General features: G+C 43.3%; 1 protein-coding gene across 3 annotated transcripts in view; it reads left to right on the top strand.

Annotated features, from left to right (window-relative positions):
• The window catches only part of ABCA1 (ATP binding cassette subfamily A member 1), a 106,773-nt gene that overhangs the window by 8,276 nt on the left and 73,013 nt on the right, over positions 1-25,484 (top strand). For 2 of the 3 annotated variants that reach the window (XM_035097200.3, XM_035097202.3), the window contains 4 exons: positions 12,563-12,704; positions 18,778-18,871; positions 20,045-20,186; positions 21,287-21,405. In XM_035097200.3, the coding sequence (XP_034953091.1) occupies positions 12,633-12,704; positions 18,778-18,871; positions 20,045-20,186; positions 21,287-21,405 (427 nt within the window). In that variant the 5' untranslated portion in view covers positions 12,563-12,632. Of the gene's footprint in view, positions 1-3,631; positions 3,751-12,562; positions 12,705-18,777; positions 18,872-20,044; positions 20,187-21,286; positions 21,406-25,484 lie in introns of those variants that run through there. The other variant, XM_035097201.3, reaches the window with a different exon arrangement.

Below are 25,484 nucleotides of genomic sequence, written 5' to 3'. Positions count from 1 at the left end.
TTGATGGTCAGGGATGACGGATAGTCCAAAACTTCTGGCGGGTACCATGTTGGCTACCCTTGCCACCAAGAAACAATTGTTTTTTAGTGTCATTCAAATAAACCAATTGCCATGGCTGTAATTCCATATACAGTATATGGGATCAATGTTAAACCTGAAAAATAATCTCGTCATCTGGGACTCTGGCTTTGGAGATACTGTAGTTTGTCTTGAATTTTTCTGATCTCATTCATGGGCTTGTTTATTGGCAATAAAAAGAAGACTAGACATGATTAATTGAACATTTCATTGTATTTTATTTGACTTAGTCCAGAATTTTGATTAGTCCCCAACACCAAGAACTATTGGCTTCACTTGGAAGTTTGCAAGGTTGGGTGGAGGTATATTGGAAATCTCATTATAACAAGAGCATATTTTATTATGGATGCCATTAATAATGGCTTTTGCAGTCCACATCATAGCTTACGGTATTCTGTTCTGCATTGATTGGTAAATACTACCCCTTTTCTCTGTAATGCATTGCCAGTAATCTCTCATATCTCTTTCAGAGATGAGGTTCTCTAAACACTGCTGTCCTCTCTGGCCAGAATTTTACTGATTTTTGAGAGTGAAATATCCTCCACTTTCAGAATGTAAACGATCTTCTTATGGATTGATATTCAGCTCTTGTTTTCACTGGCAATGTTTGGGACTTCCAACGTTTTATGTGGCGCTGTCTCGTAAAATTACATCTGGGTGTTTTGTGGTTTTATGTGGATAAAACATAATGTCAGTAAAAAATATCACTTGACTTATAGGAAGCTCTTGAATTTACGGTGAGGTCATAAGCCAGTCGAGTCGGCCTGCCAGTCAGCCCCATCTTCAGTGCTATATGAGCTCATCGATTGGAGAAGCACTGTGAAGTTTTCAGCCTGAAATTGTTAGATGCCCTAACATAATTCGTGCCCTTTATATATGGCCTCATTTCATCATTTCAAAGAAGGAACTGTTCCTTTCTTCAGGGGCAGAGCTCCAAAATGTGATTGAAATTTCAATCTGGCATTCCGGTTGGGGGCCTCTGGGCTGTATGGATGCCATTCTGTGGGAGCACAGGAGAAAGAGGAAGATGTTTGAGGCTTTGAGGCATAGAATCCTTTTTCCTGCTAAGAAAAAGACCTGGAAAAGGCAGCGTGTTTGCTGTGTGATTGTACATCCTTGGGTGGTTGTTTTCAAAGCATTAAAACGGCCTTGGTCCAGTATACCTGAAGGAGCCATAGCTGCCAAGTTTTCCCTTTTCTCGCAAGGAAGCCTATTCAGCATAATGGAAAATCCCTTTAAAAAAGGGATAACTTGGCAGCTATGGAAGGAGCGTCTCCACCTCCATCGTTCTGCCTGGATGCTGAGGTCCAGTGCCGAGGGCCTTCTGGCGGTTCCCTCGCTGCGAGAAGCCAAGTTACAGGGAACCAGGCAGAGGGCCTTCTCGGTAGTGGCACCCACCCTGTGGAACGCCCTCCCACCAGATGTCAAAGAGAAAAACAACCACCAGACTTTTAGAGGACATCTGAAGGCAGCCCTGTTTAGGGAAGCTTTTAATGTTTAATAAATTATTGTATTTTAATATTTCTGTTGGAAGCCGCCCAGAGTGGCTGGGGAAACCCAGCCAGATGGGTGGGGTATAAATGAATGAATGAATAATTAGAAAGTGGTGGAATGGCATGGTCCAGACTGGGACTATTGTACATAGGGGTGTGGGGTCTGGCTTCCACCACCCCCATGGCATTTTTCTACCAAAAAGTTGCCCCTTCCTCTCAGCTACGATGCATCCCCAGAAATACCATTCCAGTAAAAGACAGCTTTGGGCCAAATACCAGCTGGAGCCTGGAGGAGAGATTTTAGCAGGAGATGGCAGACTCTCTCCCTTCTCCATACCCTGTGGTCCAGACCATACCACCAGGAGCTGCTAAAAATAACAAGCCCAGGATGGGTGGTCATGTGGTAAAACCTATCTTCCATTCTGGCTCCAACTCATTTCATTCAGTACTGGTTCCCAGATGCTGGGTGCTGACACTAGGCCTGCCACCTTGATCTTGATGGGAACATGGGATGGATAAGCTGATGAAGTATATCAGTGTACCTGGAAAGGAGATTACAGGATAGGCACTGCTTGGATTTCTATCATAATGCTTCGCATACCAAAGAGATTTGTCCTTTTTCCTTCCTTCATTGCATTTCTTGACTTATCTAGAGTTCGTCCATTGATGATTTCATCCGCATGTTGCTTTTCCACAAAAAAGAAGAAACATGGCCGAAGCAGTGATGTATATCACAACCCAAACAGTGCAAAAACAGTTACAAAAATGTAACATAATAAATTAGCAACACAATAGCAAATGGAGCAACTTACGAAAAGCAACATTTCAGTACTATAAATGTAACAAGATTATATTAACAATACGACACCTCTGGGCAATAGCAAAAATAACAAGGGAGTGTAACAGTTTCACCTTGATCGTTATAAAAAAATAAACCCTCCCACAATGTTGCTCGCAGTTTCTCTCCTGCAGCAAAGCACAGGGTAGCTGCAAAAAAACCTCTCCCATTTGGCTACCCTCCCATGATATTTAGACCAGCACTATCTAAATTTGTGGAGCTAAACAGGACTTCAGAGTCACATAACCTAGAGCAGTGTTTCCCAACCTTGTGCCTCCAGATGTTTTGAGACTACAATTCCCATCATCCCTAGCTAGCAAGACCAGTGGTCAGGAATGATGGGAATTGTAGTCCGAAAACAGCTGGAGGCACAAGGTTGGGAAACACTGATCTAGAGCTTTCCCCAAAGGTTTCTATTTTTTTGCAGGTGAAAGTTCTTAGGCGCACTGGCCTGTGTTTCTTAAAACCGCATGCTTGTCATTTAGTCAAAGCATATCAAGCTGTGAATGTTTAGAAGCTCTTATCAAGAGAGGTAAACCTGAGACGTTTACAGTCTGGCGGCAGATCGGCACACAGCCATTCTTAACCATTATACTTCCAAGCTGCTGTAATTTATTTTATGATTTGCCTAGCATTCTTGCCTAAGTGTTGCTGCTGCCTCTTCTGCCCTGACCCACTGGGACAGCACCTGGACCTGACACTGTTACCGCCAGGTATGGAGGTGTTTTGAAATCCAACACTGCCAAGCCTTCTGCCTAACAATGTAAAATAAGGCAGGGATGTCTAGTTACTGATAAAGTTAACACAAACTGAACATTATTCCAGTAACAGCAAGGCATGGAAAGATGTGTAATGGCCACAGCATGGCCAACCATATATATTGCTCTGTTTTATCTGATGCAATGTGTAGAAAATTGCATCTGTCTACAGTTTTGCAATGCGCTTGCGGTTTTTAAGAATGAAAGCTGCCATTGAAAATGCTTAAACGTCAACAGTGGGATTCATATTGTTCAGATACATTTCAATATCTCAAGGCTGAGGCGAATGATTGTGGAGTTGCTTTGAAATCTAGCTAGAAAATGTAGGGAAACTTTAAAATCTAGTTATCAGAAAGCATTGCTTTTGGGATTCCAGAAAGCACAATTGGCCGTATCGGCTCCATTCATCTGATAATGGCTCGGCCCCAAGGTTTGAGGTTCAAAGCTCACAGCCACTGCTGACATTTGTGACCGAGACAGCACTTGGCGTGGACTACAGTGCTTCATAGAACTTAGATAGCAATAAGCTGGGTCTCTTGGAGGTATTACTAGTTGGAAATCTAGATTTGCTGAGTAGATTCAGGTAAGTCTTTCAGTTTTGTAAGATTGTTAGTGTAACTGCCTGCTTAAATTACAGCTGTAGGTAATTTCATCGATGACATTCCTTACAGTTGCTGTGCAATCCAACCAGTTTGTACCTTCTGTGCAACATAAAGAGGTAATCGACTACCCTAGCTATTTTTTTATTTTATTTTGGGTGGTGGGGAGGTCCTTCCAAAAGGAATCCTTTTGAGAAATGGTGCAATGCTACTGTTGTTTGGTGTTCGTTATTTTGTAGAACTACTCTGCCTTCCTTTTGGAAAACCAACAAGAAAAATAGCTGGTGGTGTCCTTTTTATGTAAAAGTTATTACTTGTTTCAAAAGGTTTGAATGGTTAGTTAGTTTGAATGGTACTTCACTTTCGTTTTTATGGTGGTTTTAACGTTTCTCATCTTAACACTGTCTGCATAGGGCAGCCAGGGCTTCGTATTTGAAAAACCTAAAATCCTGCTGATCAGCTCTTTGGGAGCTGTAGGGTGTGGGTTGATGGTGGCTGAATTCAGATCTCTGCTCAACTCCAAAAACTGACCATCAGGACTTTGAAATTCTTTTGAAAGGGTTCCGCAGTCACAATAGCAGCCATTGAACAGTGTAGGAAAACCATGCATATAATGTTTGTGTGTATGTGCATTCAGTTGCCTATCCGGTTTAGGACTAATGTTTCATCTACATAGCCTATATAAATATTGAATATTTCATTTCGTTTAAATATTTGAACATTTGAACATTGAATATTTCATTTCATTTTCATTTCACTTTTAATTTGTGTACCACCTTTCCATATACACAAGGCACTTCATAAGCCGAAGAAACAACCAAATATGCCACAAAGATCACACATCCCATATAAGAGTCTGATCCAATGCAAATAAGTCCTCATAAAAATATGACTTAAAGTAAACAACTTATACAGTATCAAATAAAGTAATATTCAATAATCCACTTCGAATATAATACCACGCAATTAAATTAACTCAAAATATGAGCAAATCATAAAACAGAAATCCACTCTTTACAATATTGAAGCGATCTTGTCCCAGGTTGAAAGATGCAAGGTGGGGGGTCTGGTTGGATAGCTGATGTAACCAAGTTTATCACAAGTTGTTGAAAAGTTCTCCAAGTCCCCTTCAAAAGGGTTATCAAGTTTGTTAATGCCCAACCCATTTTAAAAAATGATTTTTCTTCTTCAGAGGCCTTTTTGTTTGTTTGTCGGGCCATCATGGAAAAATGCTGTTTAAGGTTCTCCTTGACCACATCCAAACTTTAGGGTGGGGTGGGGGCACTTGGGATAATCCTTCTGTATATGTTTTTTTAATTTAAAAAATCCATTGTATTCCCTTCCTGATTTTGGTTTCTATGAGCTGTTGAGCCCATGTTTTGTGACACCATTTTAGGACTTCAGTCTGAAACAGTGTCCATTAGCCCCACCAGCATCACAATGATGGTTCACTGTGAACGGTATATAGGTATTCTCTTTCTTTCTCTCTCTCTCTCTCTCTCTCTCTCTCTCTCTCTCTCTCTCTCTCTCTCTCTCTCACACACACACACACACACACACACACACACACACACACACACACCAGTTCAACACTATTTTATTATTGTTGTTTTTAACTGTAAAATGTACTTCATTACATGATTTTTTTTGAAAGAAACTTTGCTCAAATTAGTTTGGAATCTGATGGCCATATGGTGTGGATCCTGGCTGGTGAGCTGGGCCTCAACCTTTTAGTCAATCAATCAATCAGTTTCTTACGGTCATAGACCAGCATTTTTAAAATAGCTAAAATACAAAATTATAAAAGCAAGATACAATAAAAAACAAGCCAGAATATAGAGCAGGGAGAGAAGAGTCACTGACCAGCAGGTTAAAACAGCTAGAATTATAACACTTACTAAAGCGATCCAGTTGAAGACTGGGGAAGTAGATTCATGTGTCTGAAACACAAGATTTCATGCCCAGATTACTACTGGTTTATTTTTTGGTAGCCTTTTAGTTAGGAAAATGGTGGTAGGCTGTGTTGTTTAATCACTTACCAGATTCTAAGGATCATAACTGTGCAAATTTGAAAGAAGGGAATTTTTGTTGGTACAACACTGGACTAAAGCATTTAAAAGTCCAATTAAAACAGATCTTAACAGAGGGAAGAGAGGAGAGGAAGGGGAAAGGTGCATTAACAGCACAATCCTATGTATGCCTACTCAGAAGTAAGTCTCACTGAGTTAAGTGGGACGTACTCCTAGATAAGTGTGTACAGTGGAACCTCGGTTTATGAACACCTCGGTTTATGAATTTTCGGTTTATGAACACTGCGGACCCATCTGGAACGGATTAATTCATTTTTCATTACTTTCAATGGGAAAGTTCGCTTCAGTTTATGAACGCTTCAGTTTATGAACAGACTTCCGGAACCAATTACACCCATGCTTCAGTTTATGAACGCTTCAGTTTAAGTACTCCGCGGACCCATCTGGAACGGATTAATCCACTTTCCATTACTTTCAATGGGAAAGTTCGCTTCAGTTTATGAACGCTTCAGTTTATGAACACCGCGGACCGTCTGGAACGGATTAATTCATTTTCCATTACTTTCAATGGGACAGTTCGCTTCAGTTTATGAACGCTTCAGTTTATGAACAGACTTCCGGAACCAATTGTGTTCATAAACCGAGGTACCACTGTATAGGATTCTACCTTAAGGCTGAAAATGGTATGCACACATATCTCTAAGTAAGGGTAAGTATTATGGGCCACAGGTGAGCATATTGTTTGGTTCCGCTCCTAAGCACACTTACTAGGGAGTGAGTCCCTAGGGACTTAATTAGATTTTCTTCTGAAGAGACATAACTTAGAAATGCAGCACACAGAGAAGAATTCAGGATATGTATATAACCAAGACCTGATGCATTTTATTGAAGGCAGCAAAAGCCAACCTGGTAGTCCAAAAATATAACATTCTTGAAGGCAGCTCATCTAAAGGCTGATTCACACATGCATGCACATCACTTGATTTCTCATTGCTTGAACCTAAATGGTTTGATGAGTTGTGGTTGATTCTATGGACTCACTCCATGGAAGAGCGTTGTGCACTGGTGTGATATCAAAATCCTGGTGATTGAACTGGATGGCTTGTTCACACGTGCAACACCACCACCTGAAACTGTAGATATAAAGCAGACATCCCCAAACTGCGGCCCTCCAGATGTTTTGGCCTACAACTCCCATGATCCCTAGCTAACAGGACCGGTGGTCAGAGAAGATGGGAATTGTAGTCCAATACATCTGGAGGGCCGAAGTTTGGGGATGCCTGTACTAGGGAGTCAGCAATTGGTGACACTTCAACAGTTTGGGGATGCCTGATATAAAGCAGTGCAGGTGTGAACCAGCACTAAGTGCCAGACCTTTAGGTGGTCATGGAGTTCCAGTTGGATCAAGATTGGAGTGCAGGTGCTGTCCCCCCAATCTGAAAAGGGCAACGTGTATAGAAATGGATAATTATCTGATGCCGTCTCCAACCATAATGGGTGATGGGTGAGAAACAAGAATGGTGGAAGCACTGTTTGGGCAGCTGGCCTGTTGCATTATTGCAAGTGGCTGTTGTAATTTGGTGAGTTGGAATGGCCAAGAAGAACTCACCTTTGAGAGTTTAATCTTACATTATATTTAAAAGTCAAACACTGCTTGCAATAGGAGTTGGATCCAACCTTTGATCTTTATTATGAAAGAGCCTGGACTGATTCCCCCCCCAGGCTCAAATAGTTTTATCTGTTCTCGGAGCAAGGACAGCACATCAGAAACAGCAGGGCAAGCTGGTGTTAGCATGCCAAGATTGTTTGCAGCTGCCCTGCGGGCTCTGCATTTGGGAGATGGAAGAACAGCTCAGTCTCTCTAGTCCTTTGTTCCTTGACTTAGAGAAGGGTGGGAAGTGAGAGATGCCTTTAATGCAGAGGTGAGAGATGTGTGGCCTGCGATATAGCATGGACAACTGTTTGGGTTGATGGTAACTGTAGACTGGAAACATCTAAAGGGCCACTCATTCTCCATCCCTGCTCAACACAAGTATGCCAGAGATGAAATAGAAAACTCTATGTACTTCATGGTGGATTATTTCATAGAATCATAGAATTTGAAGGGACACCGAGGGTCACATAGTCCAAACCCTTGCAACACAGGAATCTTTTGCCCAACGTGGGGCTCGAACCCACGACTGTGAGATTCTCATTCTTAATATTTGCTTCATAAAAAGGTAAAGGTAAAGGGCCCCCTGACCATCAGGTCCAGTCGTGTCCGACTCTGGGGTTGCGGCGCTCATCTCATACTGGACTGCAATACCTGAAGTTCATACATTCAACAATGCCTATACCAGGGATAGATAAAAAGCGGTCCTGCAGTTGTCATTGGATTATGACTGCTACCATCCCTGGTCATAATGGCTGGTAATTATCCAATCCAACCCCTCATTTATGCCGTCCCCTGGGGTGAGGGATGCTGGTCTACTGGTGGTGGTGTAACTGTGGTATGCTGTGATTATGTAGAGGTGTTTGCCATCTGGGGGCACTAACTCCGTGTAGTGTTGATCCATGGAATTGTGGAGTAGCTCAGTTGGTAGAGCATGAAACTCTTGACTTCAGGGTCATGGGTTCGAGCCCAACGTTGGGCAAAAGATTCCTGCATTGCAGGGGGTTGGACTGGTTGCCCCTCCTGGTCACCTGCTTCCAACTCTACAATTCTTTGATTCTATGCTGCTGCAGAAATTTGTGCAGTCCTATTGGGAGTTCCTGGGTCATGCTATAAGCACCTCCAAACCATGTTAGCTAGATCGCAAACCTGCCAGAAAAACACACCAGTGTTGAAACTGGTAGAGGTCTTATTACACAGATATAGCAAATTGGGAGTCTCAGGAGCCATGAGAGCTAGATCCTTCCGTTCATTTTTTAAAATAATAATAATAAAAAATAGAGCCTGGTTTCTCAGAATTATTTCTTTGTTTTTTAAAAACATAATTCACAAGTGTGTTTTTAATTGAAACTGCTTTTGGGGTGTTTTTAATTGCAATTGGTTTTAGAATGTTTTAACTGTTTTGTTTTTGAATTGTCTATGTTTGTATTGTCCTGGGCGCCTCCAGGAAGAAGGGCAGGATATAAATTTAATGAATAAATAATAATAATAAAATGAAGAGAGTGGGTTTGTTTCCTAGAATAGTTAAGCCTACCTCCATGAGCCTTCACCGTCTGCTCTCCGGTTTTATAACATTGCCTAGTCACTGACTAAATAGTTACTTTTTAGGGGAAAGGTTCTCCCCCACCCCCCCACCCCGGCCATACCATTTTTTTCTCCTAGTCAGAGAGCAAACAACTGTATTGTTTGCCAAAGCTTCCCTCTTCCCTAAGGCTGTTTAATGTTTGTTCAGTACAGCTGTGGTGAAGGATGAGTTGAGAATGAAATGCAACTGCACGGTTTTAATTTCCAACACACCTTAAACTTTAAAGCTGTAAAAATATGGTCATGGGTAATGGGTGGACTCTGCCAAGGTATGGAGACTGATTTTAGGTTATTGTATGGGGTGTTGGAGGAGGAGGAGTACCTCTGGTGGGGGACATTGTTGTGCTCCTTCTGGGGTAGTTTGTCCACCTTTGGTCCCCACCCTGCACTCATCTCATGACTCCTAGAAGTTGTCGGCATGCAACAGCGGCCACACCCCAGGAATGGCTTTGATTGGCTGGCTAAACCAGGTGAAGGTAGCCAATGGGACTCGCCTTTCATGCAAAGACAGGCTCCGGGAGATTGAGCGGATGAGAGCAATAGTGGGTCCATCAGTCAAGAAGGCAGCTTCTGCACATGGCGTAGCGCAGGCATAGGCAACCTTGGCTCTCCAGATGTTTTGGAACTACAACTCCCATGATCCCTAGCTAACAGGGCCAGTGGTCAGGGATCATGGGAGTTGTAGTTCCAAAACATCTGGAAAGCCAAGGTTGCCTAGCCCTATGTCTGCTGTAGAGGGAAGTAAGGGGCAGATAAGGCTCATCCACCTGGGAAGGTAGCCCATTTAGGAGAAGGAAAAGACTGGTACTAAACCTCCACTGCCTTGTGGGATATCTCCAGGAGAAGAAAAGGCTAAGGAGTAAATCCTACACAAATCCGGAGTGGAGTCCCTAAGGCAATTGGATGGCGCCTTGTACGCCTTCTTCCGGAAACTCCCGCAGCCAAACTGGTGCCAAACGTATTGTTCTGCTTTCCTTTGGACCAAGCTAGGCTGAGAGAGAGGGTTTTGTCATCTGGGCAGCCCAGGACCTCCATACACACTGCCCAGGCTTGCACCCCGGGGAGGTCACTTTGGTGCTGCTAACACAGAGGTTTGACTTCGCTCCCAGAGGCACATTGTCGAGACTGATGCAAACAATAGGAGGCCGAAAAGGAAGACTTTTTGGGGGGGGGGTTGGAGCTGCACAAGCATACTGTCCTGGGCTACCTTTGGAGTGCTCAGAAATGACATCTGGCCATGCCAGCCTTCCTAAAGCAAAGGCAAATTTGTGCTTAGAATTTTGCACTTTCTGCTTCGTGGATTAAAAGCAGTTCCTTCCCGAGAATCTGTGTATCACTTTGTCACACTTTCCTCCCTGAGAATTGCCACATGGGAAGTTGCTTGAAAGGTTCGTGGATCAAAACTCCACCTCTTCTGCCCTTTGATGCAGCTGTATTGAAAATGGGGGGCGGGAGGATAAACAGGAGGCATTGTCACGTAGCAGGGAGGGGCTTATAGGCTGGTGTCTCTTCCATGCTGCTGAGGCATTTTTCAGTAATCCAGTCTGGGGGTTGGGGGGAGGGTGATAGAGAGCTGAGTTCTAATCTTGCATTAGTCACTGTTTTGCTCTGGAAAGAGCTCTCCGCATTTTCTTATATTATATATTTATCTATTAAATTTCTAAACCACCCTTCATCAAAAAGGGGATACAAATGGGTATACAGTAATGGCATCATGTTGCAGGGAGTGCATTGCAGACCACGAATGGTCTGCAGAGACTGCAGTAGTTTTAACAAACATGGTTCCGTAGCAGCAATCCTGCTGCTGCTGTGGGTTTAGGGACAAATTTGATGTGACACAGGGAAATCCATCATCCGATTTCCTGCCTCCCTCCTCTCCCAAGGTAAAAGAAGCCATGGGCCCCTGAATCAGATTGGGATTATTGCTTTGGAGCACAGAAGGTCTATCCTTTCTCCTACACTGTGAATTGCCCTACCCACTTCAAGCTGGTATTTGCCCTGCAGAGCAGAACATACATGTGTGAAACAAGAAAATCGAGGGGTCCCTTCAAGAGGTTCAGCTTCTTGAGGAAGACTGGACCTTCGGAGAGAGCATACCTTTTAAGGCTCAAACTGGTCAGGAAATGAACAGAGACCAGACCAGGATATACAAAAGCAAAGCGGCTGTAAGCCTGATCTTTATTAACTGTTGCAACAGGGTGCTCACTGCCACACACAGGAGGCACCCAGGACAAAGGTGTGCAAGCCCTTAAATAGACTTTTGAACTGCCCCCCCCGGAGCCCATACATCATACATACATCACAGAAGGGGTGTAGCTCAAGACCACCCCGCAACACATCATACGTACATCAGAGAAGGGGTGGACTACAATAGAAATATGAGTGCGTTGTTTTTATCCTGTTTGCCAGGTTTGTTGTTGTTGTTGTTTAGTCATTTAGTCGTGTCCGACTCTTCGTGCCCCCATGGACCATAGCACGCCAGGCACTCCTGTCTTGCACTGCCTCCCGCAGTTTGGTCAGACTCATGTTCGTAGCTTCGAGAACACTGTCCAACCATCTCGTCCTCTGTCGTCCCCTTCTCCTAGTGCCCTCAATCTTTCCCAACATCAGGGTCTTTTCCAAGGATTCTTCTCTTCTCATGAGGTGGCAAAAGTATTGGAGCCAGGTTATATGGCTCCAATATATATGGCTCCAATATATATGGCTGCCAGGTTACCTGATTGGATTACCTGGGCATCCTGGCCACTCGTTTGTTATAACTACTCAATTCCTGAATCCAGGTCACAGGCCCACCCTACTCATATCTTAAATGTGCCCTTGAGGCAGGATTTGTGAGCAAAGAGACAATGGGGAGGCTCCCCATTTCTTTTGACCTTGCAGAGAAATGATTGAGGTCATTTGGGAGAGACAAAATGGATTCAGGACCTTTTTCTGTGGTGTTTCAGACATGTGGTTTATACATTTATTATATTAAGACCTCTGTGCCTACATGGTAACCACATGTTTTGCTCCAGAGGCAAAGAGTAGTACTCTCTCTGTGTGTGTTTCAGTTGTGGAAACAAGTGCAGAAGAAAGTGATCCCATCCTGCCCATCAAATGAATCTCCCCGTCACCATTTTTAACACCTCTGCTATTTTCCAAAAACAGCAGGATCTATTCTATTTATGAATCTCCTGCGTCACACCTTGTTTGGCTTTTGGTGTGCAGTTTGAATGGAAATTATAAATACAGAATTACAGGTGCCTCTGCGATACGGTGTGTGGTGGATGACCAGGGTTTGTGGGGGAATGTACTTGCGATTGACAAGAAGTAAAGTTTGGAAACACTTGGCTTAGAATTCAAGATCCGGTTTAAGCTCTGTAATCAATCCCCTGCTTCATCTTCCTTAATATTGCTGCTGTGGCTGTGTGGGTGTTACTGGGCTACACAGCCCTATATTGGGTAAGAACAAAGCAACATAAAGAAGGAAGTGGTTTGTTTTGCTTTAAGAATTAACAAAGCTTGCTAATCCATTCCTTTTGTTGTTTCTAGTTGATGACCAGCCACAGTATCTCTGCTGTGTGCTGTTGCCATCTGTGGTGGTGCCAGTGTAAACGGAGGGATGAAGATGGTGTTCTGGACACAGCTGGGTTTGCTGCTATGGAAAAATTTCACCTATAGAAGAAGGCAAACGGTAAGATCACACTATTGCTTGGTTTTTCACAAAGTAGGTACTGGTTGCTTGGTTCCCAATACAGGGACTACTTATAACATCATTATTTATTTATTTTGTGCTAAACAGTAAACACAGGGTGGTTACTCACATGTGCAAATCTCCCATTGATCTCTGAGTAGTTTTTATATATATATACAAATAGCTACAGGATTTGTATAGTGGCTTTGATGTTCTATTGATCTGAAGATAAGTAATAGGTTAGTTGGATAACTTACGATGCCCTGAAGAAGTCGTGGAAAGGCTTTTTGATCTCTTGTAGGTTCTCGTTAACGGAAGAAGTGGCAGGTAATGTTTCATGATCCTTCCTCCCTATAGCTACAGTGAGGGAAAAAAGTATTTGATCCCCTGCTAAATTTGCCCATATACCCTCTGACAGAGAAATGACCAGTCCATAATTTTAATGGTAGGTTTATTGTAGCTGTGAGAGACAGAATAACAACAGGAGAAACCCCAGAAACCCAGAAGACAAAAGTCTAGAGAATGATGTGCATTATAATGAGTGAAATAAGTATTTGATCCCCTATCAACCAGCCAGGTGTCAGGCTACCTGGTATAGTATCTTCAATGTATGTAACAAGCTGCTGTAAGGGAGAGGTCTTACCTGTACGACAGAAGCAATCAATCCAGCAGTTTCCAAAGTAGCCACCATGACCAAGACCAAAGAGTTGTCCAATGATGCCAGGGACAAGATTGTAGACCTGCACAAGGCTGGACTGGGCTACAAGACTATTGCCAAACAGCTTGGTGAGAAGGTGACAACAGTTGGTGCAATAATTCACAAATGGAAGAAACACAAAATAACTGTCAACCTCCTTCGGTCTGGGGCTCCATGCAAGATCTCATCTTGTGGATTTGAAATGATCAGGAGAACAGTGATGAAGCAGCCCAGAACGACACGGGGGGGAACTTGTCAATGAACGCAGGGCAACTGAGACCATAGTCACCATGAAAACAGTTGGTAACACACTATGCTGTGAAAGACTGAGATCTTGCAGAGCCCGCAAGGTCCCCTTGCTCAAGGCAGGACATGTACAGGCCCATCTGCAGTTTGCCAATGCACATTTGAATGACCCAGAGGAGAACTGGGTGAAAGTGTTGTGGTCAGATGAGACCAAAATTGAGCTCTTTGGCATCAACTCAACTTGCCGTGTTTGGAGGAGAAGGAATGCTGCCTATGACCCCAAGAACACAATCCCCACCGTCAAACATGGAGGGGGACATATTATGCTTTGGGGGTGTTTTTTTGCTAAGGGAACAGGACACCTTCACCACATCCAAGGGACGATGGACGGGACCATGTATCGTCAAATCTTGGGTGAGCACCTCCTTCCCTCAGCCAGGGCATTGAAAATGGGTCGAGGATGGGTATTCCAGCATGACAATGACCCAAAATACACGGCCAAGGCAACAAAGGAGTGGCTCAAGAAGAAGCACATTAAGGTCCTGGAGTGACCTAGCCAGTCTGCAGACGTTAATCCCATTGAAAATCTGTGGAGGGAGCTGAAGGTTCGAGTAGCTACACATCAGCCTCGAAATCTTACTGACTTGGAGAGAATCTGCAAAGAGTTTGCCAATACCTCCTGACAAAATACCTCCTGAGATGTGTGCAAACCTGGTGGCCACCTACAAGAAACGTCTGACCTCTGTAATTGCCAACAAGGGCTTTGTCAACAAGTACTAAGTCATATTTTGCAAAGGGATCAAATACTTATTTCACTCATTATAATGCACATCAATCTCTGACTTTTGTCTTCTGGGTTTCTGGGGGGGGGGTTTCCTGTTGTTATTCTGTCTCTCACAGCTACAATCAACCTACCATTAAAATTATGGACTAGTCATTTCTTCGTCAGAGGGCAAACGGGCAAATTTAGCAGGGGATCGAATCCCGGCTATGTCTGGGAAATTCTGGACATATGGCAGCCCTAACTTATGCACAACTGACTCGCGCGTGAAGCACCGGGAAATAAATAATTACATAGCTGCCAAGTTTTCCCTTTTCTCGCGAGGAAGCCTATTCAGCATGAGGGAATTTCCCTTTAAAAAAGGGAGAACTTGGCAGCTATGTAATTTGGTTCGAACCTTGAAATGGCAGGAGAGAGCTAGTGGGTCCTCATGGCTCACGAGGAGACCCTCCCCGGAACCCAAATAGGACTTCACGGCGGGAAAAGCTTTGAAGGGACTGAAGACACAGTGGGGCTTTGTTTAGGCTGCTCAGCCTCCCCGTCTAACAGCTGGTGTGCGTGGTAGCGCAGCAGCCGGAGCTGCTTTTCTGCACATCCTTCAGCCTCCAGCCGGCCCCAGAGCCTCAACTCTAGTTGTGGATATTTTTGGATGCAGTGTTTTTTTGGTCTGGATTGGAGAGAGAGCAGCAGAGAGGGCGTTTAAAGAGTGTTTAGAGGGTGCTCTCCACTTAACAGTTTTTGCTTATGTGTGCAGGGCCCAGAACGTAACCCCCCGTGTAAGTGACGGGATGCAGCCTATATCAGCAGTCCCCTGGTGGATTGCAGTCAATATCCTGCCCCTTGCTACATCTAGCACGGTTTGCATCAGCTTCGTAGATAGCTGGCATAAATGCATAAATGAACAGGAAGAGATGCTGAACAAGGAGGCGAGTGCCTGTGTATTTGCTCAGCGCTCGCCCCTGAAGTTGCTTTTTCCTCCCACAGGGTTCAGCCAGTATATACTTTGTCCTGGCTGCCTTCCAGCAGCACAAATGTAACTCTTGCTCTGCACACGTCGAGCTGAGCTTTGTACCCGGCTTTCGCAATGCTTAGTTCAGCTGGTGTTGCTGCTGCTGCTTGGAAAACTGGCGGAGAAGGGAAATGCAGCCCAAGCTATTTACGGGACGAGCTCTTGTGGGAAAAGAATCTTTCACAAAAAAAGGAAAAGAAACCCACCCACTCCCCCTGTAAGACTGAAGCACACACACATCTATCTAGGTGTGTATGAAGTGAGCTATCCCAAATTGCAACATCGTTAGTTGCAGAAGAATCAGAATTTTAGCATTGATATAGAAAATATTGATTTAAATATATGGCAAATATGAATTAATGTTTGTAGAATCCTTGTAAGGGAGGCCAGCATTATTGCCTCCTTAATGTAAATACGAGTAGTATGAGGAGCTGAAATAAAAGATGATTGCTCAAGATTACTTACTGAGATGGCATGCACTCTCTGAGCCATTGAACTACACCTTCACAGCAGATACCGAGCCTGGCTAGGTGTTTCCAATCCCCTTTTATAAAGACAAACCAATTTTCTGAAAGGAAAAGCAATAAACAATTCTTTTTCTCAGTTCCGATAGAATCTGGTTTTGCGGGATGGGGGATTGCAGCAAAACAGAGTATTTCATAAGGAACAACAGGATTGATATACATTTGTGGCTATTGTTGTGTGTATACCACTTCCCACACCAGCAATTGGATGGCACTAGATTTAGAGTACAGTGGTACCTTGCTTGTCAAACGCCTTAGTTGTCAAACAAATTGGCTCCCGAACGTTGCAGACCTGGGAGTGAGTGTTCCAGTTTGTGAACGTTTTTTGGAAACTGAACGTCCGACGCGACTTCTGCAGCTTCTGATTGAGTGCAGGAAGCTCCTGCAGCCAATCGGAAGCTGCGCCCTGGTTTTCGAAACGTTCCGGGAGTCGAACGGACTCCCGGAATGGGTTATATTCAGGAACCAAGGTACCACTGTAAATTGGAAAAATGCATTTCCTTCAACTTGCCTTGTGGCACACTCAGTGGAAAAGGTTGTCTGCAAGTGACAGACTCTCCAGGTTCGGATTCCAGATTTGGGGGAGATGTGCCCATTTGGGGCCACCTAAAATGCTCCAAAAGAATATCGAATTTGAATTCCCCAGCCTTCAGTTTTTATATGCTTTTGTCTTACCGGTCTACTTGTTTTATGTTGTGTTTTTGTTTTAATGATACTGTTTTTTATTATGATGTTATACACTGCTTAGATATATAAAGAAATATTAAGTGGTTTGCAAATGTTGTTGTTGCTGCTGCCGCCTCCCAGCTTGAACACACCCCTCCTAGTGCAGGTTGGCCCTCTCCCCAACCACTTGAATCATCCCTGTTTCCCTGACTGACTACCTGGGTGATTCTATGAGGGTGGTAGTGAGGAGGACCCAACATCAGCCACACGAATGTCCCAACCCTACAGTTTTAATCTGGGAAGCATATGGATTAACCTCTGAACATCCACCAGGCATCTGAGCCATTAGTCCAGCTTTTCCAGACTAATTTTGTATTGGACCAAGATAGGTCCATCCACCATTAGTTTTTGCTATGATTTTTTTTTAACAGACAGCATGAATCTGCACTATATTTAAGCACACTAAGTTTCACTGCTGTGGGAGCAAGGAATGCTACCACATTAAAGTCATTTTATTATTTATGCATTTGTTATCATTATATCTCCCCGTTTTCCTATGGAGACCTAGGTGTAAGAATTGCTAGGTTCGATAGATATAGATAGATAGATAGATAGATAGATAGATAGATAGATAGATAGATAGATAGATAGATCCCACTGAGTATTTGGTTATCTGATTTTCAGATAAGAAAAGGTTTGGAAAAGGAAAAAAAGATCCCCAGAAGTAAAATATAGTCAAACCTTGGTTGTCGAATGCAATCTGTTCCAGAAGCCCATTCGGCTTCCAAAATGTTCTACAATTGAGGCATAGCTTCTGATTGGTTTCAGGAGCTTCCTGCACTCGAACGTAAGCCACATCGGATGTTCGGCTTCCGAAAACCATTTCAGATTTTCAGAGTTTGGGAGCCGAAACATTCCCAAATGGAGGAGTTCGGGAGCTGAGGTTTGACTGCAACAGAAAGAGAGGTCTAGCTTGCCATGACATGACACATCTATTAAAGGCGCCTGAGCTCTGCCTTTTGCCGCCGCCCTCCCTCCCGCTATAGAGCCTCCCATCCAAATGCTGGCCAGACCAGACTTGCTTAGCTTCAGCAAAATCTTCTGCACCCTGTGACTTCAGGCCATGCTGTGGAAATTGCTCCGTTAGTCCTACTGTGTTTGGGGGAAGGTGTGGGATTTATTTACAGTTTAGATTTAGCTGAGTTACAGTAACACCCCCAGTCCTCCTTCATGCCTTGGCCCCATGTTAAATGTCAGTTGCCTAATTTTAGATACATGTTGATGCCACTACAAATGCTCTAAACAGCACCTCCTGCACTGACATGTAAAACATTATATACATGACAGTTGGCAATAACTGTGTGGATAAGTATATTGTTACACTCTCCCGACTCTTTTCCGAGTGGTGCGAAGTTCCAGGACTGCAGTGCCCTTACTCAGGTTTGGTTCATTGGAGGCTTCTTAGAATTTCGTGATTTCTGTGCCTATTTACAAATAAACACATTTAGCAAAGGAGGAGTCACACCTTCAATTCTCCAACAGGCACACAAAGCCCTCTGCTCCTGCGTCAGGTTTACCCCATCATTTGCTTCACAGATTACACCATCCTTGGTCCCCAACAATTTCCTAGCCATTGTTGGCCCATTTACCTGCAGTTTCCCCAGCAAAGGAGTTTTGGTGTTTGTTTGTTTTTTGACAACTTTCCCTTGATTATTAAGTCGGCTTCCAGAACTAACTGATACTTCCATGAAACTTCCCTTGTCCAAGCCACCAATCCCACAACACTATAAAGTATTTCCCTGGAGGTTTATGGATTTATTAATTTTTTTCTGGGGCAACTGTATTTTTTGTGAGAAAATAACCACATGAGCTGTGGTGGGTTGAGAAGCTTGTGGATATGATCAGAGAAAACACTGCATAATTTTTATCCTGTGTTTCCTTGAGATACATGAATTCCAAAAAGCAGCCTGTGCATCAGTGGCCCATTGACAAGTTTTCATGAAACACTGAAATGCAGTATCTTCTCCAGAAGTGGTGTTATAACTCTAATACTGCTTGTGATGGACTTAACCACTTTGTCCTCAGTTTCCTATTGATACCAAATGTGGATGATTAATATTTTGTTTCTTCTTTCCTCTTCTCTCTTCTAGTTCCAGTTGCTGATTGAAATCATTTGGCCTTTGTTTATCTTCTTTATATTGATATCTGTGCGGCTGTCGTTTCCACCCTATGAACAACATGAATGTAAGTATGGAACATGCATATGCTTTGCTTTATATTTGGTAATGATGAGAAGGAAGGAAGGAAGGAAGGAAGGAAGGAAGGAAGGAAGGAAGGAAGGAAGGAAGGAAGGAAGGAAGGAAGGAGAAGGGAGAGGATTGCCTTCATCCTCTCCCTTCTCCTGCTTGCATGTTTGGCATCTCTAGCAAAGAAGGACCTAAGTGGAAGGGAAGCACCTTTGCTGTGCATTATGGCAAAAACAAGCAAACAAAAAAGGTAGTACAAAGCTATGCTTGATAACTTGCAGAGGATACCCGTTCATATTGGTAGAAAGACACCAAGGATAAATGCAACTAAACTGCCATATAACAGTGGCTTTCCACGTGATTAACAACCCCCCATGTTTTTTCCTGTGCCAATGAGCCAGCAAATACCAGATGTTTTAACAATTTTGATATTACTATTTGCCTTCTGAGAAAAGAAGATACTCTTCACTTTATGCATTAAGTGCAGTTCAGTTTCATCAAACATTTTGCCAGGTCATGAACACACACAGGTGTACCTTCCTCCCCCTATACCAAGATCTGGGGCTGTTCAGAGAAACCTTGATTGCAGGTGACTGTGACCTCATTAGGTCTGCTTATGAATTTAAGGGACAGAACTGTTATCTAACGTTCCAACGTTCTTTGGTGTGTTTTTTTCAACATGAGCTTTGGATAGCTTACCACATAATATTGCAACAGCAGCCGAGCTGTAGGTGTGTAGCTTCTTAAACTACTGGATATTTTAAATATGGCTCGTTTAATGATTTTTGAAGTGATTCAACAATGGGAATTTTTTCAGGCATCGATTCTAGACACACCTATCTGGGAGTGAGTAGTTTTAAGGAAAACTGAAAGAGATCATTCCCCAAGGTATACAAGCACATTTTGTGTGTCCACTGTAATCGCTGTTCAAAAAATTCTGAAGGCTTTTGAAAGTTTTGTGGGTATTTCCCCATTGTTGTTTGCTAGCTGTAAACTCTTTGCATACATTAGAAACCACTGTGATAGTGAGATGCATGCTCTCTCATGGTGGGCATGGAAAAAAAATTTTTTTAGGGGTGGAGACAGACTTAGGACAAAGGTTTTTCAAAAGGAGAGAAAGCAACTTGATGGCCTAATATGTACATTCCTAAGTATTGTCCTTGCCTTTCAGGTCATTTTCCAAACAAGGCAATGCCTTCAGCTGGAACGTTGCCATGGGTCCAAGGGATTATCTGCAATGCCAACAATCCCTGCTTCCGCTACCCAACTCCTGGAGAGTCACCAGGCATTGTTGGAAATTTTAACAAGTCTATGTGAGTACCATATCTTCCTTTATGAATCTCTGGCCCAGGGAGTAATGAAGGGACAAGAAAGAAGAACAGAACGGAGGCAAAACGGCTTTGCACTGGTCTGCATTATAAAAGGTGCTAGCTGTTCTTTTTTGGCACCCCTGCAGGAAGCCTTTGTAGAAAAGTACACTTGGTTCTGAGATAGTGGCTGTACTTGGCAGGGCGAATGTTGGGGCAGAACATACAGGGCAGCGAATCGGGAAAAGTTTCACCCAGGGCAAAACTCTGCAGGTAGGAAGCAGTAGGAAAAGTGTATTAAAGGGGAAGGGGAAACTGAAGCTCTTTAGGACCTTAGCGGTTCCTATAATTCACTTGTCAGTCGCAGTCGCACCGACATGGAGGAGCAGTTAGGCTTGCTCAGCATGCAGAAATCACTTGGAAGGGTATCTGCACAGTTTGCTTCATAACTTTCTTTCTACGATAGCTAGAGATGTACATTTTAAAAATGAAAGCTGAGAGTCTGGGGTCCTTGTGTGGGGGCACCAATGAAGGCCTTTGTGGCAATCCCAAGTTATACAAGTATTTTTGACTAGTACAAATGAGGATGGTCCTGTTTCTCGCTTGATCCTTTTGGGATCAGATAACTCTTCTCTGTCTTAGTATGCTTGTTGCATCTGAGGAACGAATGGCCAGGTGCCCTTTGCTCTGGAATTGTGATCAACCTCTCTAATCACGTGTCAAAGTTGCAATACCCTTTGAGGCCCTGATCCCAAGAGGAAATGGGAAGCATGTTGCCACACCTGGAGTTTTTGATATAAAAGAATAAAGCATTTATATGAGCAGATGGTCAAAAAAATGCCAAAATTTCATTGGCGAAGGGAGAAAATGCAAATGGCACGTCCAGCCACTAATTCACACGGGAGACAATTCTGTTGGAATGAGCGCTCACAAAACATTCTTCCCCAAACCTCATTCGTTTAGTGGGACTTGCAAGACAGATCGATGAGTCTTATCTCCCCACTTTCAATTGTAAATGGGAATGTGCTATACTGTACAAAGAACAGAATTTGGGGTCAAGCGATCTATCCTTCTTTCCCCCTCTTATATTATCCTATCTTCCTTAGTGTTTCCCGCCTGTTCTCTGATGCCAAACGATTGCTACTGTATAGCCACAAAGACACCAGCATTAAGGATGCACAGAAAGTCGCAGGGAAACTGCAGAAAGTTGGGAAGACTATTTCAGGTAAATGAACAAAGGATGTGCTGTACGTTTGGTGTTGCGTCAGTAATGCAGAAGATGGAAAAGGCTCACTGATGCTTAAATTTGCACTGGCTAACTTTGTGAGGGGGCCCCCAATCATACCACAACAAGTAGTTCACCCCCATCTGTCCCTACCCCATGGCTGGACCCCTGTGTTTACCTGAAAAGTAAAGGCACTTTTCAGGTAAAAAAAATATAACTGAATCAGAAGCTGGAATTTAAAATATAGCTGCAATACTGTGCTTCCTTAGTTGAAAATCAGCCCATCAAAATCGATAAAAGATTTGTTTCAGAGAAAGTATGTTTAAAGCTTGCATCCTAATGTGAAATATGCCATTCTTTCTTTCAGAGAGCTCCTTCATCCTCCCCAAATGTGCTTGATTTCTTGTGGGTCAGCACCTCTATTTTGGTACTTTCCCCCATCCTCAGCACTCTGTGGTTTATGTGTTTGTGGAGCCTTTACCCCGAGATGGCAATGACTTTGTTGTTATTTTTATTTTTATTTTTATTTTTATTTTTATTATTATTATTATTATTATTATTATTATTATACATATACATACATACATATATATCAGACACGGGTTGTCTAAACTACAGAGCCTAGGGCTTGCCAATCAGAAGGTCGGCGGTTCGAATCCCCGCGATGGGGTGATAGAGAGAGATGAGTGTGCAACCCCAGAGTCACCCGCGACTGGACCTAACGGTCAGGGGGGTACCTTTACCTTTTACATGCATATATCATAGCTACCAAGTACCCTGTTTTCCCCGGGAAACCCCCGTATTTTCTTACCGTTCCCCGCAGGTGTCCCGAATGGCAAAATACCCCAGATTCCCCCCGGATTACGGAGCTCCTGCCATGTTCTTCTGGTGCCGCGCCAGCACCGGAAGTTGCTTCTACGCACTTCCGGACATGCGTAGAAGCGAGTTCTGGCGCTGTGGACATTTTGGAAATGGTCACAGCAGTATCAGAAGTCACTTCTACGCATGTCCGGAAGTGCATAGAAGCGACTTCTGGTGCCGCGGCGCTGCTGACCCCGGATCTTTCAATCTGGAACTTGGCTTCTATGAAATATGCGTATTCTTTTTTATTTATTGACTGCTTATATATCAGGCATAGGGTGTGGCATGCTATGAAGGGATCATATATATGTGGCAAAATAAACTTTCAGCCCCAGGACCATTCTTTTGACCCATCTAAGAAGATAGGCTTGAATCATGCATTAGGCCCACTCTCTTTTACCTTCTTGGTAAAGGAACTGGGCTGGGAGAAATAGCGGCTACTGTCATATGTAATCAAGGTGGAAGAGGAGGTTCCCTATTGTTGTTGTTAAACCATCACCCTCAACCCCCGTGCTTTATATATGAATGGGGAAAAGACCTGAACAATAAATATGTCTGCCCTTGCTATGTTTCTTCCCTGCCCTGATGTTCCATTTCTCCACCCAACCCTCTCATCTTCTCCAGTGCAAGAGTTCTTTAGCATTTCTTGTACAGTGGTGCCTCGCTAGACAAATTTAATTTGTTCTGTGAGTCAATTTGTTTTGCGAAAAATTCGTCCAGCAAATCCCATAGGAATGCATTGAATTATTATTATTATTATTATTATTATTATTATTATTATTATTATTATTATTTGCACATAGGAACGCATTAATTGAATTTCAATGCATTCCTATGGGAAACCGCGACTCGCTAGATGAATTTTTCACAAGGCAACCTCCGCTCAAAAAATCTCTTCGTTAAGCGAAAAATTCGTCTTACAGGACATTCGTCCAGCGGGGCACCACTGTAGTTTTTATTCAGACTTTAAAGGAAGTATGATTTCTTTGTAATGCAAAACCACACTCCTTGAAAAGCTGTAAGGGAAATCCATTGAAGAATATCCCTGGGCTGTAGCCATTGTGTGCATTTTTTGAATAGTTTGCCCGTGCTTGGTAGGTTCAGGTTTTATGAGGACGGTGCTTGTAATCTGCTAGCTCATGTTGATGATGGCTGTAAAGAAGTGAGTAGGGTATCCAGTCAAAGTGCAAATCCTGTAGGTTGGCAGAAAACACCTAGTGATTTTCGGCAGCTAACGCCATAAAAGCTTATAAGTTTGATTAAAGGGAGCGAGAAGACCTGAGGTAATTACTTGTTGCAGGATTAAATGAGTAATGAGTATCTCTGAGCTTAAATTTTATTATTAACTCTATTTGTAATTATCTATATAAAGCAGTGACATATATAAAAACAATTTAAAAATTACAACAATGCAGCATTGTAATTTAACACATGTGCGTAAAAGTATTTTGTGTGTGCGTGCGTACAACAAAAGATGTTGCACTTCAGAGAACAAGCATATGCCTCCTCTTGTTCTGCAATAGAGCTGACATTTCCTGAAAGTTTGCGACAGATGGAAAACATTGACAAGAGTTGAGCAAAATATTAATAAACAGCACTTTGCATTTCAAGTGTACAAGGCACTTCATAAAAGCGATCTCAGTAATCCTGGTGACAGGCCATTGCTGTTCCATCGATATTGCAGATTGACGGCTGGGCAGGGGATGAGCTGAGGCTGAGAAAACAGTGACTTTGCTAAGGCCTCATAGTGAGCGCATGGCCGATGCAAACTATGAACTTGTCAGCATTTTGCAGCCCACACCCTTCTTAACCAATATCCTGGTGCTGGAGAAAAGAATGGCAGCAGCAGCAGCTTCTCTCTCAAAAATGAAATGTATGGTGTTAATGCTAATAAAACAAAAGCTGGCAAATTGATTGGATAAACAAGGCCTGGGGCAAGCACATGTTTGTTTTATAAGGCAACTTGAGAATGTGCAGTCGAATGTGTGTACATTTTTTAAAAAATAAGAACATTGTGCACTGCAATTTAGAATGTTTGTATGACAGACACCATATTGTTGGTGCGAGCTGTGGTGGACAAAGGGGCGCTTGTCCTTTATGTTACACTCACACAGTCTCCGGGAAAATTAGTCAGAAGCTGTTGTAGCAATGACCTATAGCTTCAGGCTTCCATTGCTAGCAAATGGAAAAGGAAGACCACGCACAGAAATGAAAAGCACCTTTCAGGATTAGATGAGCATTATTTCTAAAGAGCGGAGAGGAGGCCTTGAAAACTTGCATGATACTTCAGGTTTTCAGTTTCCCCGAGTAGTAGGAAATCTGAGGGCCACCTTTTTACAGAGCAACTTTCCTCGTGATGAGACAGTACTTACTGTTTATTTACGATGGGCAATTACGAACCTTGAATCAGTGTTGGCCCACCAAAAGCAACAGCAGACCCAGGGCTGCAAACCTCAGTCATTTTTCTTTGCCTAGATTTGAATGGCAAAAATATTTCCTTTATCCCCCACACTGGCAGGTGGGATATGATCCAGACTCCATTGGCTTTGAGGTATCACCAGGAACCATGAAGCCATATTAAGCTTTCTCTCCTGCAGCTATCAGGCAGCGCAAACATCTGGGCAGCAGGCTTTGTCTTCACTTTCCATGTAAGAACAGTATGTTCCATAAGAACACCGTAATTGCATGCCGGATTTTTTTTTGGGGGGGGGAGGGCATTGATTCATCTGGCCCACAGTGAGACAAAACAGATGAGAAGTAACAGGGATGGTACAACTGGGAGGAGAGTAGCAGGACCCTTTCACCCTTCCAAACTATGCCCTCCCACTGCCACTTTCCAGCTGTTCTGCAGCTGCCAGCACAGTGTCGCAACTCCTCGCCTGCTCACCCCCACCTCCAGCTATGTTTTGTTAGTCTTACCAAAACTATTTTGGATTCCTCCGGAATTCCGAGGATCATAGAATCGTAGAGTTGGAAGGGACCCCAAGATACATCTACTCCAACCCCCTGCAGGATGTCTTGCCAAAGCAGAACTCCCCACATTTGTTTTTGCTTTTCGGCAAAACTGTGTTTCGGGCCGAAGCTCTGAAGACCACGTCCCCTTTCAGAATTCCTTCAGTGTTTCAAGCAAGGAGAGAATTCCCAAATGGACTAGGAATGTTACTTCTTTGAAAAATCAGGACTGGTATTTCCCATGGGAAGAAATCCCTCGCTGGCAC

Source organism: Zootoca vivipara, chromosome 15 (assembly GCF_965207765.1).
Source record: "Zootoca vivipara chromosome 15, rZooViv2.hap1.1, whole genome shotgun sequence".
Lineage (NCBI taxonomy): Eukaryota > Metazoa > Chordata > Lepidosauria > Squamata > Lacertidae > Zootoca > Zootoca vivipara.
The sequence above is the reverse complement of the archived record's forward strand: the minus strand, read 5'-3'. Positions and strand labels throughout refer to the sequence as shown.